The sequence below is a fragment of the Micromys minutus genome (genome assembly GCF_963924665.1).
Source record: "Micromys minutus genome assembly, chromosome: 3".
Lineage (NCBI taxonomy): Eukaryota > Metazoa > Chordata > Mammalia > Rodentia > Muridae > Micromys > Micromys minutus.
This window is the reverse complement of record NC_137972.1, coordinates 65,881,583-65,897,719: the sequence shown is the minus strand read 5'-3', so window position 1 is coordinate 65,897,719 and position 16,137 is coordinate 65,881,583. Positions and strand designations below refer to the sequence as shown.

The following is a 16,137-nucleotide window of genomic DNA, read 5'->3' as shown; positions in this document are numbered from 1 at the left end:
CCAAGCTAATGGGGTTTACATGTTAAAAGAGAGCTATGTTATAGGGAGTGCCAGGCATCCATCTCATCCCTAAATGGGGAGGGGGCAGGAGGGGACTGGAACGTGAAGCTACCTAAGCTAGCTAGTTTCATGTCAAGCCGGAGTCATCTGAGAGAAGGGGACCTCCATAAGATCCGGCTACAGGCAAGACCGTAAGGCATTTTCTTCATTAGTCATTGGTGTGGGGGCCCAGCCTGCAGTAGGTGGCATCACCCTGGGATGGTTGTCCAAGTCATGGAGAACAAGCCAATAGGCAGCACTCCCTCGTGGCCTCCATGTTGGCCCCGAGTGCTTCCAAAGATGGACGGTGATGTGGAAGTGTGAGCAAAATCAACCCTTTCCTCCCCAAGTTGCTTTACCCATACTGTTGTTTCACTGCTATAGAAACCCTAAGACACTACCCTTTACTCAGAACCCAAGCAGGTTCTGGGCTTAAGTGAGGCCAAAGGCATCTTCATATGGGCAGGTGAAGTGTGCTGCCATATAGAGTTCTGTACTTGGAGTGGCCCTGGATTCAGTTTTGGACTGCCAGTGCCAAACCAAGGGGAGGCCATCGAGTGCCAAAGGCTTGCCTGCAAATAAGGTGGTGGCCTCCTCGAGGTCTTGCAAGGGGAGATGACTTCAGCCAAAGGGCTGTACCTGTGACAAAGCACCTCTGTCACAAGCAAAGTGAGTGACTCATGAACCTTGGCTGGCTCAGCTGCCTCTCTACCCTGGGCCAGTTCAGGGGACTTCCTGAGCTTGGGGTGTCTCCTGGCTTGGCAGGAAGGCTAGGAACCCTCGAGCCACTGTTATTCCAGCATCAACAGTCCCCCGGCTGGCACCAGCTGGGGGACTTGGCACCCTCCACATTCCTTCAAGTGACCCACCTTTCTCTCCTTTCTGGTGGGTGAGCCGGACTCAGCCAGCTCAGCGCTCTGCTGCCCCCACCTGGCTGTCTTCAGAGCCAACCTGACTCCTAGCTGTGGTTTGCTCCTATAAAAGTTATTTATCAAGTTAAAGATGGCCTCCAGAAGTCTGAGGTCCATGGTGGCTCTGGGGGGCATGGACACTTCCCCATGGCTTAGAAAACTCTGAACGGTGTGTTGCAACACCCATGAGCCACCCTGACAGAGCTCTTTCCACATGCTCTGTGGGCTCCTGGACCCTTAGCTATCACACGTGTGGGTTTGGCACCCTTGACCCTTCTCCTCCATGTCCAGTATGGTGCCTTGTTTTCAGCAAGCATGTATTTGGGGAACAGAGTTATCCCTAAGTACCCAAGGGTGAGTGGTCATGAGACTCCAAGGACTGTAAAATCTTCAAGTGCCCAAGGCCCTTATACAAAACAAGATTGTGTGTGCACAGAACCCATGTACATTCTTTAAGACATATCTTGATGACAGAATATTTACAAGAACTCACATGCTCTGTGTACATATTTTATGAAGATGCACATATATGTATGTTGGCGGTGCTAGGTCTTGAACCCGGGTCTTCCCACATACTAAGTCACTGAGCTACAGCCCTCGTCCCTAACTGTCACACAAACCATGTTATCCTGTATTGTTTGGGAGATAGCAATAAGAAAAAAAATCTGTAAAAATCATTGGACTCAAACCTGTAGACATAAAGGTTAATTAGCAGCAATAAGAAAAAAATCTGTAAAAATCATTGGATTCAAACCTGTAGACATAAAGGTTAATTAGCATGCTCCTCTGCAGGTCTAGAAAAAGATCCTTTCTAGAGCCACAGGGCTGCCTAGGTCACCACTGTCTTAGGACCCAGAAGTTGACAGACCCTACCCCTGTGACTGCCTGGTAGCTTGGTCCTTTATACCAACAGCTGTTTGCCTAGCAGGGATGAAAAGATGGAGTGAGCAAGCAGAAAGAGGAACAAGTTCAGATTGTGTGTTGGTAGAATCTTCACTACATGACTACTGGTGAGTGGGGATTGGTCCAAGGACTTCATCAAAGCCCCAGGGATAGGGAGGTGGGGTCAATGAGCTGAGGTCCAAGGAGTAGGAACCCTTTTGGCCCTGGCTGCTCTTCCATCTTCAACACCAAGCTTAGTCCTGTCTCCGCTCGTCTCTCTGAGCCGCCCATGAGTTCATTCCCACCTCTTCACTGACATGATTTCTGACTCCCAGCATCTCAAAGTGATGGAAGCTCATCGGCCAGGCCTGCTTTTCCGGGATCAAAGTCTTATCAACAGCCTTTAATCACATGAAAGCAGATAGTCCCAGGGCATTAGGCCCCACCAGATGCTGTGCTCCTGCCTGGACCATTAGGAAGATTACGCTTGGACCCAGCCAGCACTCGGCACCCACGGTCTGGGATGTGGGACTGAGCTTTCGACTGTTAAGCCGAGGACCCAGCACCATGAACACCTGTGCCTTTTCCTACCCTCTCTGGGATGGCCCCTAGATGTCTTCACATGGCTATGCTGACCTCAGAGCACATTCTTCTCGCTTGATGCCTGGTCATGCTGGCAGCCTGGTAAGTCAGGGAATCTGCCTTCCTCCATGGGCTGGAGGATCTGTAGACCCAAGACAAGTGGGTGCCCCTGTAGGTGCCAAAGTAGAAAAAGCTGAGCCCAAACGTAGAGGAGCAGGTATTCAGCTGGGTACCAAGGCTACAGAGAACTGAAGACCTTGGAGGCCAAAAGCCTTAGCACCTGTCCCTCTACGTGGTGGACTGGCCACTCAAAGCAGACTTAACCTAGGATACACCACTGTCCAGCCAAAAGTGACCTCATGGCTTGATCTATCTTTCCAACTCCAGTTCCAGTATAAGGCCAGGTATGGTCCATTTCTCCCTCTGACTACCCAAAATGTCCTACTGTCAGACTATAGTGTCATCCAGCCAAATGAGGAGCCCTCAGTCCTTCCAGCTAGCAATGTTCCTTTTGCTAGTAACTATGACAACTAGTAGTAAAAAGCACGTTTGTTTCAGAAGGCTCAGGACATATCAGTCCCCGGAGCAGTGGTTCCAGTTCTCCATCTCAATGGTTTGGGCAAACTTCTATTTCCAAAAATATTAATGTTACAATTCCAAATAGTAGCGAAATTACAGTTACAGAATACCAACAAAGATAATTTTATAATGATTGGGGGGTCACCACAACATGAGGGAATGTGTTAAAAGGCTGCAGCATTAGGAAGGTTAAGAATACTGCTCTAGAGAAACACAGATGTGCTAAACCTGAGAGTCCCCTTCCTCATAGGGGACCTTTTAGTCCTGAGAACAATACTCAGTTACCCACATTGGACCAGTGACCTACGGCAGAAATTTATGTCACCATTTGGTTAGGAATTCTGCCCAGTCGTAAGACAGACCCAGAGTCAGGCTGCAGGGAGGACCAGAGCAGAGACCCCAGTGAGGGGTTTCAGACAGGCCAAGCCCTATAGCTCCCCCACACCCCCTCACCCCCGAAAGTCTCCAAAGTGTGTCTGCTGAGCTGAGACACTAGCAGCCCCACCCACTCTCTAGAGCTTTACCTCTGCTGGGGCTGAGATGGAATCAAGAACAGGCACATCCCATATGAGTTGTGAAGGGGAAATGACCATGGGAGTGGCTGATTCAGAGTCAAATGGCCTGAGGAATGAACTATGTGGGACAGTGGCCGACTGGGACGAGGCTGCCAGGGACCAGCTGGTACTTAGGCCTCCCTTGGGCCAGCTGGTAGGAGCAGCTGGAGGCCCGTGTGGCTGGAATGTTGAAGCAGAGTGAGCCTAGGAAAGGCTGTGTTGGGCTAGCAGGGTAGGGTAAGCCTAGCCATGTCCACTGTGTTCTCTGTTCCCACAAATGGCTCTGGCCGTTACTACAGTTCCTAAATCACAGCTTCTGAAGCACAGACAGGAAGTTGCAGAGATGGCCCAGTGAGTAAGGAGCTTACCACACAATCTGAGGACCTGCGTTTGGATTCTAAGAACCCAGGAAAACCTGAGCACGGCGGCATGGGTCTGAAGTCTCGGGGCTTCTGTAGAGAGATGGGAGGTGAAGACAGGAGAATCATTTGAGGCTTCAAAGCCAGCTAGCCTGACACACAATATCCAGCAACAAAAGAGACCCTGCCTCAAACACACTGGGGAAGTGAAGATTGGTACTTGGGCTGATCGCTGACCTCTACATACATGCTATAACACATGTGCACACATACATGCACACAAACACATACATACATATACACACACACACATGAGAGGGAAGGGATACAAAACAAATCAAAACAAAACCCCAAAAGGTATAAAAATTGTCCCAATGAGTTTTAACACATGCCACCCCAAGATCCAACTCTTAGGTATGCCTTTTTCTTATAATTAAGAATAATTTTGAGTAAGTCATTTTGGGAAACCATGGACAAAAGCAACTCTTTGAGAATGGAGCTGAAGTGGCCCTTCCAGAATGGACAAGTCCATTGCTAACAGGATCTCTATACTTGGCATGGCTTATCCTCACTAGGAAGCAAGGGTGACTCTGTGTCCCAAGAGATTCTCAGAGGTGAGGTTGAAGGAAGGGCTTGGCTGATAAGAACACGATTGCTCTCATGAAGCACCTGAGTTTCATTCCCAGCATCCATGAAGGGGGCCCACAGCCCTCTGAAACTCCAGCCTCGGGTGACTCAGTGCTGTTTTCTGCCTTCCAAGGGCACCTGTATTCATGTGAACAATTCCTTCCCCCAAGACACACACACACACACACACACACACACACACACGGGCGCACGTGCACACATGCTACAAACCACATTTGCAGGCAAGCCCTATCCTGTTTGCACAGGCTTTGCCTACACCCTCCTTTCTGTCTTTATTTCAAGGGCTATATGTAAGCCTGGGGTTGAAGAAGGAGATGTGCATGTGGGTGTTTCTCTCTAGGTTTTCTCCTGTGTATGCAGCAAGTGGTCACACCATTAAACACCTGCTCCAGTTACTCCTGTTAATCTGCCTTTTGTCTAGGGGAGTCTCAGCATGGAGAATGCAAAGGGGAAAAAATGAGTCTGTTCTCCCAAATCTCGTTTTAGAAACATTGTTGAAATGCCTGAATGCATGTGCAACCCTCCTGCCCCCAAAGATGCATGCACTCCCTTGAGCAGATAACCCTGAATGGTAATGCACCACCAAAGCTAACATGGGCTTCTTGGGAGAAAGACGAAAGCTCAAAAGCATAAAGACAGCCTCCTTCATATGCCTCAACGTATCATGTTATACATGACAAGAAATATATAAATTTGATTTGTTGGTTTAAGAATTGAAAAAGGAGACTGGGGAGATGGCTCAGTGAGTAGAGTTCTTGGCATTCAAACGGGAGAAAGCTTAGTTCCAATCCCAGTTAAAAAGCTGGTTCCAGTAGCATGTGTTTGTAGTCCCAGAATTCTACCCAGAGAGGGGGGAAAGCAGAGACAGGTAAATTCCTTCATCCAGCTAGCCTGTCTGTTACATACAATGTGGAAGGCATGGAGTAACACCTGGGGTTGTAATATGTTCTCACGAGCGCACACACACACACACACACACACACACACACACACACGAGAGAGAGAGAGAGAGAGAGAGAGAGAGAGAGAGAGAGAGAGAGAGAGGAGAGAGAGAGAGAGAGAGAGAGAGAGAGAGAGAGAGAGAAAGTGACTGAAATAGAACAGTCATGAAGTTGAAGAATTGAGACACGGGTTTAGTTCTGTATTAGCTGAGATCAAGATGCTCTGCCAACAAATCCCTTGTGCGAACACTTTCAGACTAGTGGGAAGGGGCGTAGCCAACCCTTCCTTGGGCAGGGAGGGGCTCTGCTTTCTGTGGATGGGTAGCGGGGTGGAAAGAGCATCCAGAGCTCCCTTGTGTCCCCCAAGGCAGCAGGAGGCACTGGTGGCCTAGGATGCCATGCGACTGTATGTCTCCCAGCAGCTTCTACAAACAGGAACTACTTCTGTCTTTGGCCTTAAATACACATGGCCGGCTGTTTCGAATGCTGGGTTGTTTGCAGCCTTCATTGCTCCTCGGGGCGTTGCCTCCAGTTGTGGATGCACAGCTCCCCCTCCCCCCAACAACCACCACTCTCACATCTCAAGTCCAGCAGCTTCTAAAGACAGCCATGATACCACCTCGCTCAGAAGTTAAATCCCAAGGAGGTCTTTCCCTGCTTCCTTCCTTTACTCTTGGGTCAATGATCTATCAAAGGCCAAAGCCAATGTCGAATGAAGCCTGTCCCACGGGCCAGAGAGCCAGCAGGTCCTGAGACAGATTCTCCCTTCCCACATCCCTCACCCCATCTCCATTCCCTTCAGTCCCAAGTGTCCTCAAACTCTCTAGCCTGTGCACTGGCTGGCTGTTCCCCTCCAGGCTGCCGCTCTTCCTGTGGGTGTACAATGTTGGCAAGAGCTTGTGAGAGAAAGGAGGCATGCATGTGTCCAAAGGCCAGCCTTTGTCCAACCACCACAATGGGTTTGCAGAGAAAAATCTAAAAAGGACAAGTTATAAACAACTCCCTCAGCACAAGGAGTTTTTGTGTTTGCTTTTGCTTTTGAGATGGCGTTGTAAACATTAACTCTATACTTGCTCCAAGAGTAGTTAGTCCAGTAGCTTAACACTGGGTGGAAACTGAAGACATCTTTGATGATGTCTTCCTCGTGTTATTGATGAGAAAATTAGACCCAGAGAGGTTGACTGACTCTCCTGTAATCACACAGCAGAACCCTAAGCACAATCTAAGCAGACAAGGGTTGTCGGACCCTTGATGTGAACGCTCTATATGTGGGATGCCATGGCAACCTAGATTCACCGGAGCTATCTCTCAGCTCTGCGTGGGAGGGACCTGTGGGGATGTGAGCAGGTGTAAGACCCCACAGAGGCTGGGAAGGGCTGGCAAGAAGCCAGACATGGAATTGCTCTGCTCATTTCTCAATCCGAGAGGCAAAGGAGGAGGGAGACCGGGTGGAGCCAGAGGTCTGGGGAAGTCCTGCCAGGCTATGGCTCTCTCTGGCTTTGGGGGACAGGAATGTCCAGCAGTATGGGTGCAGTTGCAGGGCCCGGAGACTCTTATGCACCGTTCACCTATGCCGGCGATGTCTGACGGCTTTAAGGTGGGAGGAAGAGGGGATTTGTAGAAGTCTCTGCCAGACACCAAAATATCCTGATCTCTAAAGTACCCTCCCTGTCTCAGCCCCCGCCCCCACCCCAAGGAAAAGGCAGCACAGCTCAGAGAAGGGCGCATGCGCGTTCTCTGCCTCAACACAGAGGGCTTGCCGCTTTCTTGAACGCATCAGGGCCGTTGCTGCCCTCCTCAATCTTTCAGAGCCTCGAGCTCTGTACTGCAGCTGAGGTGGCCCCCGGGCTTCTTCAACGACCTGCCTCCTCACGTTCTGTCCAGTTTGTTGGTTCTGAAATTTGAACATTTTCTTTCCGGGGATGTTGATAGTTTCAAAGTGACTTTGGGTGGCGGATAATCTACTGGGGTGCCCCAGATTCCAGCCACATTCTCTGGGAAGTGAGGGGCCCTCCTGGGAGCCAGGTCTAGTCCCCCAGCTTGGTTACTGGGATCACAGCTCCTGTTCCCTTGAGCGAAGATATGTGTTCTGCTGCAGAGGGCGGTGGGACAGAGAGCAGGCCATTTGGACAGTTCCCTGTGTGCAGCTTCTGCGCTGAGAAGGCAAAGGAGCTGCTGATAAGGCCAGCGATGCAGAATTTTTTCTCTGAGACTGGAGGCAGGCAGGTCAGTCTGGTTCTTTCCTTACTGCACACAGGCTTCTTCGAGAAGGATGAAGACAATTCTCAGTCGTGAGGGCACCAGTCAGATTTCCAAATCATAAGAAAGGCTAACAAACAAGTGAGCCCTGACAGCTTGTTACAGGTAGGCCATGTTAAAAAAAATAAAATAAAATAAAAAAGGAAGGAGGCTGTCTTAGGGTTTCCCTGCTGTGAAGTCAACTCTTACAAAAAACAACATTCAGTTGGGGCTGATGTACAGTCTCAGAAGTTCAGTCCATTGTCATCATGGTGGGAAGCATGGTAGCGTTCAGACAGACATAGTGCTGGAGGATCCAAAATTTTTCTACATCTTGATTTGAAGGCAGTCGGGAAGAGACTGGAATCTACACTGGGCAGAGCTTAAGACTGATCTCCACAGTGGCATATCCCCTCCAACAAGGCCACACCTCCTAGTAGTGCCAACCCCCCTGGGCCAAGCTTTTAAACACATTAACCTATGGGGGCCAAACCACCACAGAGGCAGAGAAAAGGAGAAATGATTACCTCTAGTACACGAAGAAAGAAAGATTACAGACAGAGCTAACTACCTCTATCCTAAAAGAACATGTCACTTTTAGAATTTCTTTGTGTTTGGATTTCTTATGGGAGGCTTATTGTTTTGATAACATACGTTCTAGGATTTATCAGTGTTGGTGTTTTAAGCACTGTATAGTGTTCCGTTGGTGAGAGGTGCAGAGATCTCAGCACACCCTGTTTGCAGCAGGGTGCAGTGCTGACTCGAGCGTTTTTGTGCGTTTCATTGAGAACCTGTCCTGGGATTTTTCTAAGTGGATCTAAGGTACAATTTACCAGGCTGTACTACCATTTAATATGTTCAAGACCTTGATCTTCAATTCCAAATGCTATCTGTATCGTTGAACAAATTAACATGTAGATAGGGTTTTCATGTTCCACATGGCCACCTGGAGGCTTTCCCTATAGCTGCTGAAGGCTGCCCCCCCCCCCCCACTAGAGGTAGCTGGTCTTCAGTCTCTGATTTAGTTCCTTTGGCTGGTTACTGTTTTGGGGGGTAGGGGAAGGGTTAAGGCCAAGTGAGGAGCTGCCAACAGGAAGAGCTGACCAGTCAGGCCAAAGGCCAAAAGTGCCTTTTACAACAGAGGGCCAGGCATGATCATCTTTGGAAGAGCACCAAGTTCCTAAGGACAAAGGGTTCTCGGGTGTTTACAAAAACAGAGGAAACTGCACACTTTGGGACCTTGTTTCTCACAGATTAAGCAGCCCACCCCTGTAATCTAAACCCTGGGTTGGGGACAGAGGCAGGAGTATTGCTGTAAGTTCAAGATCAGCCTGGACTACAGAGTACAAACGACTCCTACACAGCGAAACAGAAGCAGATGGAAGAACCATCCTTCCTTTTCTCTTCAGTGATGTCATTGTAAGCCTGAGGATTGTCATCACAAACAGGCCCCAGGCAACAGTGAACCTTCAACTAGGTGGGGAGAGGGGGAGTGGGTCTGACTGGGAGGCACTGGAGATTCAGAATTTGGGGGAGAGGTGCCAAGGACTGGTTCTGTAAGGGAGGACTTGGAGAAATAGGATTTTGGGGGGTGGAAACATGCTACAGGGGATAGACAGAATCCAGGGCCTCTCAAACACAATTCACATACTCTGCTACTGAACCACACTGCCAGCCCGTACAAGAGTACATAGTAAATTGCCATGGGATGAGCTCTCCTTGGAAAGGGAAGGGGCATCCCCTTAAATGTGAAGTAAAACTGTAAAACCGAGTGTGTGGTCCTGGAGGATGGGGTGGAGGGGCTGGGAGGGGAGAAGGAGGGAGTAAAAGAAAGAGAGAGAGGGAAAGTGAAAGAAGGGGAGAGGAGGAGAGACAGAAAGGGAAGAGGAAGAAGGAGAATGGATCGGAGAGGTGCTGGTTTTTAATGCTGAACCACACTCAACAAGCTCCTCCCCTCAGCTGAGCTCCCCACACCCAGACTCTGCTACTTCACTGGGGTAAGCACCAGGCAGAGGGCAACAGAGACATGGGATTCCAGAGCAGCACAGCCTGCTTCCTTCCAGAGTTTCTCAGTGGTGTGAGTAGCTGTGTTCTGGGGAGGAGGGCTGTGCAGGCCCATGTGGGTGCTGCCATACAGCTAGCGGCACGTGAGTGCCTGTGTCCCCCGCCAAGTGCGGTGGTAGATTTGTGAATGCTAATTTACAAGACACAGTGGGTGTGCGGCCCCTGCAGAAAGACTGCTGACTCTCACACGCCTGGGAGAACAGAGAGATGTATCTTCTACCACCCACAAGGAGCCCCTGGGGATGGACCTTCTCTACTCTTGAGTCTTGAAAAAGCCTTAAAAAATAAACCGTTTCCCATGTTCCTTGTGAGCGTTTTCCAGTTCCTGGGACTTCACACACTGGGAAACAACTGGTTAGCTACAGGCCCAGCTGTTTCTGTGCTGTGAGACCACAGCCTGACCAGCCCCTCAGATGACTCAATGTCCTTCCCTGAGGCACTCACCTGGCTCACACTGCTGACCTGGCTTCTGTCCCCAACACTGACCAGGGCACTGGCTAGTACACCAGAGAGAGCTCCTGCAGGGGTGCTCCCTTGGCTCACACTCGCTCACCCTCTGTAGGGGTGTGTCTCCCTCACCCTCTGTAGGGGCAGTGTCTGGGAAGGAACAGAAGATTAACACTACCCCCACCGCTCCAGAGCCTTGGGCTCAACAAGTCTTCAGAAGCCTCTGCTTCCTCCTTGGGCTCTGCCTGGGGACAGCTGAGTAAGATGACCTAGCAGGACACATAGCGTGGGGAGAGAGCGTGTACTTGTTGACTGAGCAGTCACGCCATGAGCATGACCTTATCAAGGACACCAATGCCTCAGATTCATAGGAAGGCAAGGCCTTTCCTGGTCCAAGTATGGATGTTGGTGAATGGGAGACCTTTAGCTAAAAACAGTAGTACAGACTGTACCGAGCTTTTTATCCCAGATGACTGCGAAGTCAACCCCCGGAGGCTGCTTCTCCATAGAGACCACCCACCAAGAGCAGCTGACCAGCCTGCACGTCCATACTGTATATAATAAACACACATTAGCTGACCAGCCTGCAGTCCATACTGTATGTAATAAGCACATATTATTTGACCAGCCTTCTCATCCAACTGTATATAATAAACACACATTAGCTGACCAGCCTGCACGTCCATACTGTATATAATAAACACACATTAGCTGACCAGCCTGCACGTCCATACTGTATATAATAAACACACATTAGCTGACCAGCCTGCACGTCCATACTGTATACAATAAACACACATTAGCTGACCAGCCTGCACGTCCATACTGTATATAATAAACACACATTAGCTGACCAGCCTGTACGTCCATACTGTATGTAATAAGCATACTATCTGACCAGCCTCCTCATTTATTTTGTAGATAATAAACACTCTGAGTAACCAAGCACCTGGTGTGTCTCCATCCGAGGACATAGCCCACAAGATCTCAGCTTTACCGTTACTTGTGTCTGATTTTCTTAATCAGGTCTCCAGTTGCATGAACCATGGCAACTTCGATCCAAAAGACCCCTTCTTACAGCCCAAGGTACTGAAGGCCACCCACTACTAACCTAGTTTTTGTGTCACCTTGGACAGAGCAGGTCCAGAAAACAAGTGAGTCTCACATACCCAGACCCAGGGCAGGAATCACTCAGGACCGCCCTCACATCATCTAGAAGCAACACAGCCCCCATTCATCTGGTGTACTCCACACCCCAAACACCCATGAGGTCCACACTGCAGCATCATGTACCCCCAAGTCCTTGCAGTAATTCTATAAACCTGTGAACAGAACAAAGCTGGGAGCAAGCGAGCCACATGAAAGCCCTTTCATGGTGCCCTGTGGTGTAGACAAAACATGCCATGGCTCCCAGCCATGAGGATACTGGCCACAGGCACCACCAGTATGACATCCTGAAAAGGGAGTGAACATCACACATCAACATAGAGGCAGGAAATGCAGGGTCGCCTGCTAAGAAAGGAGCTTGATGCAGTAGTGAGTATATATACCTATCTCTCTCTCTCTCTCTCTCTCTCTCTCACACACACACACACACACACACACACACACACACACACCTGGAAGACAAGAGCCCACTGGAGCAGCAATCAAACAGAATAGAGACCTGCTGTCCATCTGCCTTTGGGCCTCAAGCAAAGCTCACTCACCTTCTGGGACCCTGATGTGGAGCTCTTGATTGAGCCACGCTTGAAGGAGCTGCCCACTTTCCTCATGGACCCCATTGGTGCTTCTGCATTCCCTGTGAGGCTCAGCCTGCGGCATGGGAGTTCCCGATAGGCTGAGGCAAGAGGGTTCGCTTTACCAGGCTGGACAGCAGGGCTCGGAGCTCGGGGTGATACTGGTGGCTCAGTCAGCTCAGGAGGAGCTGGACTGCTTCTTACCCTGCGGCTGGACTCCTATCCGGTGCTCGGAGACTAGATGGCTTCTGTAACATCTGTAATCAGCCTTAATCCCCGCTCTCCCCCCCCCCATGGTTTTTAGGAGGCAGATTTAGCAAATGGCAACTGGAAGTAAAACCTACTTTGAGAAAGTGGTGGCTGCAGAGGGCTGGGAGGGGCCCATGGTGAGGATTTGGGGATCCGGGAAGGTGAACTGTGAGAACCTTCAGCAGTGGTGCCCAAGGCCCCTTGTTGGGCTACATCTTAGTTAATGTTTCCATTGTGCAGAGAGAAATACCATGACCAAAAGCAAGTTGGGGAAGAAATGGTCTATTCCAGTTTACAACTCTGAGGTCAGATTCCATCACTGAGGGAAGTCAGGGCAGGAACTCAAGGCAAGAACCTGGAGGCAGGGACTGAAGCAGAGGCCATGGAGAATCATTGCCAACTGGCTTGTTTGCTCATAGCCTGCTCATCCTGCTTTCTCATACACCCCAGGACCACCTGCCCCCAAGTATGGCTCTGCAAACACTACTGTGGGCTGAGCTTGCCCACATCAACCATGAATCATGAAAGCGCCCTACAGACTTGCCTACAGGCAGTTCGAGGGAGGCAATTTCTCAGCTGAGGTTTTGCTTCCCAAATAACACTTGTGCCGAGTTGACAAAATCTGACAAGCAAAGAACTGAGGTCAGGTTCTCAGCGAGTTCATATATCACAGGGTGAATTTCCAGGCCTAGACAGGGTAGATGTCTAGCTTCTACGTAGGCCTGGGAGAAGCCATAGGGTGAGCTTCTCCTATGGACTGGGTAACAGAGCAGTGTACCTTGTTGTGTGTGTACCCCGTGCCTGTCTTAGGTCTATTCTGTGTTCTATGTGGGGGATGTGGCCATCATATTTCATATTAATGGCCTGCCCTCTTAAAACAACAGGCTAGGACAGGACACAGGTCTGCTGTGCTCCTGTGTGGGATAGGGATGAATAGTGCACACAGCAGTGCTCCCAGCAGTCCCCCATCTCTATTCCAGGGCACCCATGTGTCACCCTCTCAAGATGGCTTTCTTGGGTGTTTGTATCAGCTGATGTGCAGAGGAGAAAACCGAGGCATATGGTACATACACAAAAAGCCCCAGGTGCATAGAAAAAAGAAATTATCAACACTCAATATGGATAGACAAGGCTTGAGGTAAGTAAAAGCTACCTTGCCAGCCATGCAGCCCAACATCCAACTTTCTCCTCCTTGGGTGTGGCTTCTTGCCCCAAGAGAACTGCTTGGCTGTGGAGGTTCAGAAGGTAGAGCCTTTGGAAGTATGGTTCAGAAGACTGGGGAGATGGTCTTCCCAGCACATATCTACCAAGCAATGATGGCTGTGCACTCCCCAACCCATCCGCTCTGCACTTTCTGCAACCTTTTAGTCAGTGCAGTTCAAGCTTTTACCACGGCCATTTCAACAGGTGCTGGGGACACAATGAAGACAAAGGGGTAACTGCCCTTTTCTGCTGGATCTGGTCCTTCCTAGTAAGGGGATGTTTGGTTAGGGTTTACACTGCAATTAAACACCATGATTTTTAAAAAGCAGTTTGGAGAGGAAAGAATTCGTTTGGGTTACACTTCCACATTACTGTTTATCACTGAGGGAAGTCGGGACAGGAATCTAAGCATGGCAGAACCTGGAGGCAGGAGCTGATACAGAGGCCATGGAGGGATGCTGCTTATTGGCTTGCTCCTTATGGATTGCTCAGCCTGCTTTCTTATAGAACCAGCAGCCCAGGGATGACACCACTCACAATAGGCTGAGCCTTCCCCAATCACTAATTGAGAAAATGCCTTACAGCCAGATCCCTCTTTTCACATAACTCTAGCCATAGTCTAGCTGACATAAAACTAGCCAGCACAAGGGGGGAATCAGATGTACTACCCTTAAGCAATAAAACACGTCATGGGGGAGGATGGTGGAGGATGGGGAGGAAAGGAAAGAGCAGCGATCAGGGTGGGGTTGCTTACGTTTAGAGAGGAAAGTCTCAGAAGACTTTCAAAAATCTGGGCCAGGGGGCATAGGATCCCACCTTACAGGAAGTCAGAGTTAGGGAAAGATTTTCAGGCAAACACAGGGATGAGGGCAAAAGCTTAGACTTGAAGGTGTGCCTGACACAGTCCAGAAAGATCTGGAAGAAGTAGTTAGAAAGGAGTGCAGAAAGAAAGAACTGATGAATAAAAGTGAGGTTTCGTTCACTCTGATTTACCATCTAAAGGGTCGTGATAGTCCCTGGACTGAACTAGTCAGAACCCAAGATGCAAGTCAGCTCAGTGGAGTGACAGCCTCTGGGGCAGAGCTGAGGCTACAGCCTTGTGGGGTGGTGGCCTTCGGGGAGAGTTTGTAAGTAAAGTCAAAAGAATGTGCTGAAGTGCTGGGTGCCTGGTCTAAGGAGAAGATGAATGACAGGAAACTGCGAGGCACTATTGGGCCAGAGCCGCTGGCAGAATGGGGTCCCTCCAATAAGGTACAACCTGGCTGGAAACAGCGGTGCTGCACTGCAGTACCCAGCACAAAGGATGCTGAGGCAGGAGAGTCATCTTGAGCTCAAGAGTTGAAAGCCAGCTCGGATAACAGGGGGACACGGTCTGTCTCAAAAAGAAAAGAAAATCTTAAAGAGGGCTGCGTGGGGAGCAGGCATAGAAAGTGCTTTGTATAGTAAAAGTCATGGTTTATTCAGTCCCAACTTTTGTGGTCTCGGAGAAGAACTGAACTGTGACGATGCCGCATGAGCATGTGGTTCTAGTGTTCCTCCTGGCCACTGCCAAACCTGCAACATTCCAGATGGCCCAGCTTCTTGCCTCTGATCTGTGGTTGTTGCCTCTTTTTAGGCTCTCCCTAAGCCTCGGGCTCTCCTCACTTCTAGCTTCAAATCTAAATGACTTCTCTCTGGCCCTCGGACATTTAAATTTCCAAGGACACCCACAGCCCAGACCACTGCTCTGGGCCTTGCATCTTGCACTGTCTTCTGTGTTAACTCCCCGAATGTGTAGGACAGAGCCAGGCCAGTTCTTGCTGTTCTATTTCCCACAGCTGGTCTGCCTCCAGGCTCCTCCCTTCAATGGCTGGCACCCTGTGAGGAATGTGTAAAGCCAGAGGTCTTGAGATAATCATGTGCCCTGGATCCCCCAACTTTACCCTATTCTAGCCACTTCCAAACTGTGGTCTCACAGATAGCTTAAAGATCAGCCTATGCCATACTTACTAAAAAGGAATAGCATTTCAAACTTGCAGATGTGGGCATGTGCTTCTTTTTAAAAGCCCTTGGCCCTTACACTAACCTAAGCCATCCCTCTCCTGCCTCCAGGGTGCTGCCCCTGTCTCCCTCTTCTTAGGTGCTGCTGACCTTTGCTCCTTGACCTTCCTCTGAACTCCTTGGGCATCATTGGCTCTCTCAGCAATACTTAGACACTTAGACACTGGTAGTGGGCTGTGGGTGTGAAGCTGCACTGTGACTCTCCCTCCCTCCCTCCCTCCCTCCCTCCCTCCCTCTCTCTCTCTCTCTCTCTCTCTCCTTTCCTCTTCCCATCCCTCCCTTTCTCTTTCCCTCCTTCCCTCCTTTATCTTTTTCTCTGGAGCTCCTGGAGGCCTTCCCTGGCTCTGTTAGGTTCACATGGCTTAATTCTACCATCTCTTTAATTTTTAGAACACGGGAAAGTGTGGAAACTTTCCTGGCTTATGGATTATTTGATGGACCGTGCTGGCACACCCCTAGCATAAAAACCTGACCAGGAGAGGGCACCTTTGGCCAATTTGCTGTGAAGCCATAATAGAAGTAAAAACTTATTGTAACTATAGGCACAAACTGGGCCTCCCAGAATTCTGAAACAAGGGCACCACATGATGGGTAGCCTCTACCCAATTCCCAGAATGCAAGGGGTCCTCGGTGCAAGAAAATCCATTCATACCGTTGAGCAC

General features: G+C 49.7%; 1 protein-coding gene across 1 annotated transcript in view; it reads right to left on the bottom strand.

Moving 5' to 3' along the window:
• TRPM1 (transient receptor potential cation channel subfamily M member 1) overlaps positions 1 to 12,028 on the bottom strand; it is a gene marked incomplete at both ends in the record, with an annotated part of 117,539 nt that extends 105,511 nt beyond the window's left edge. Inside the window, one exon of the mRNA XM_080913675.1 lies at positions 11,954 to 12,028. Within this exon, the coding sequence (XP_080769801.1) occupies positions 11,954 to 12,028 (75 nt within the window). The remainder of the gene's footprint in view (positions 1 to 11,953) is intronic.
• Between the last annotated feature and the right edge of the window lie 4,109 nt (positions 12,029 to 16,137).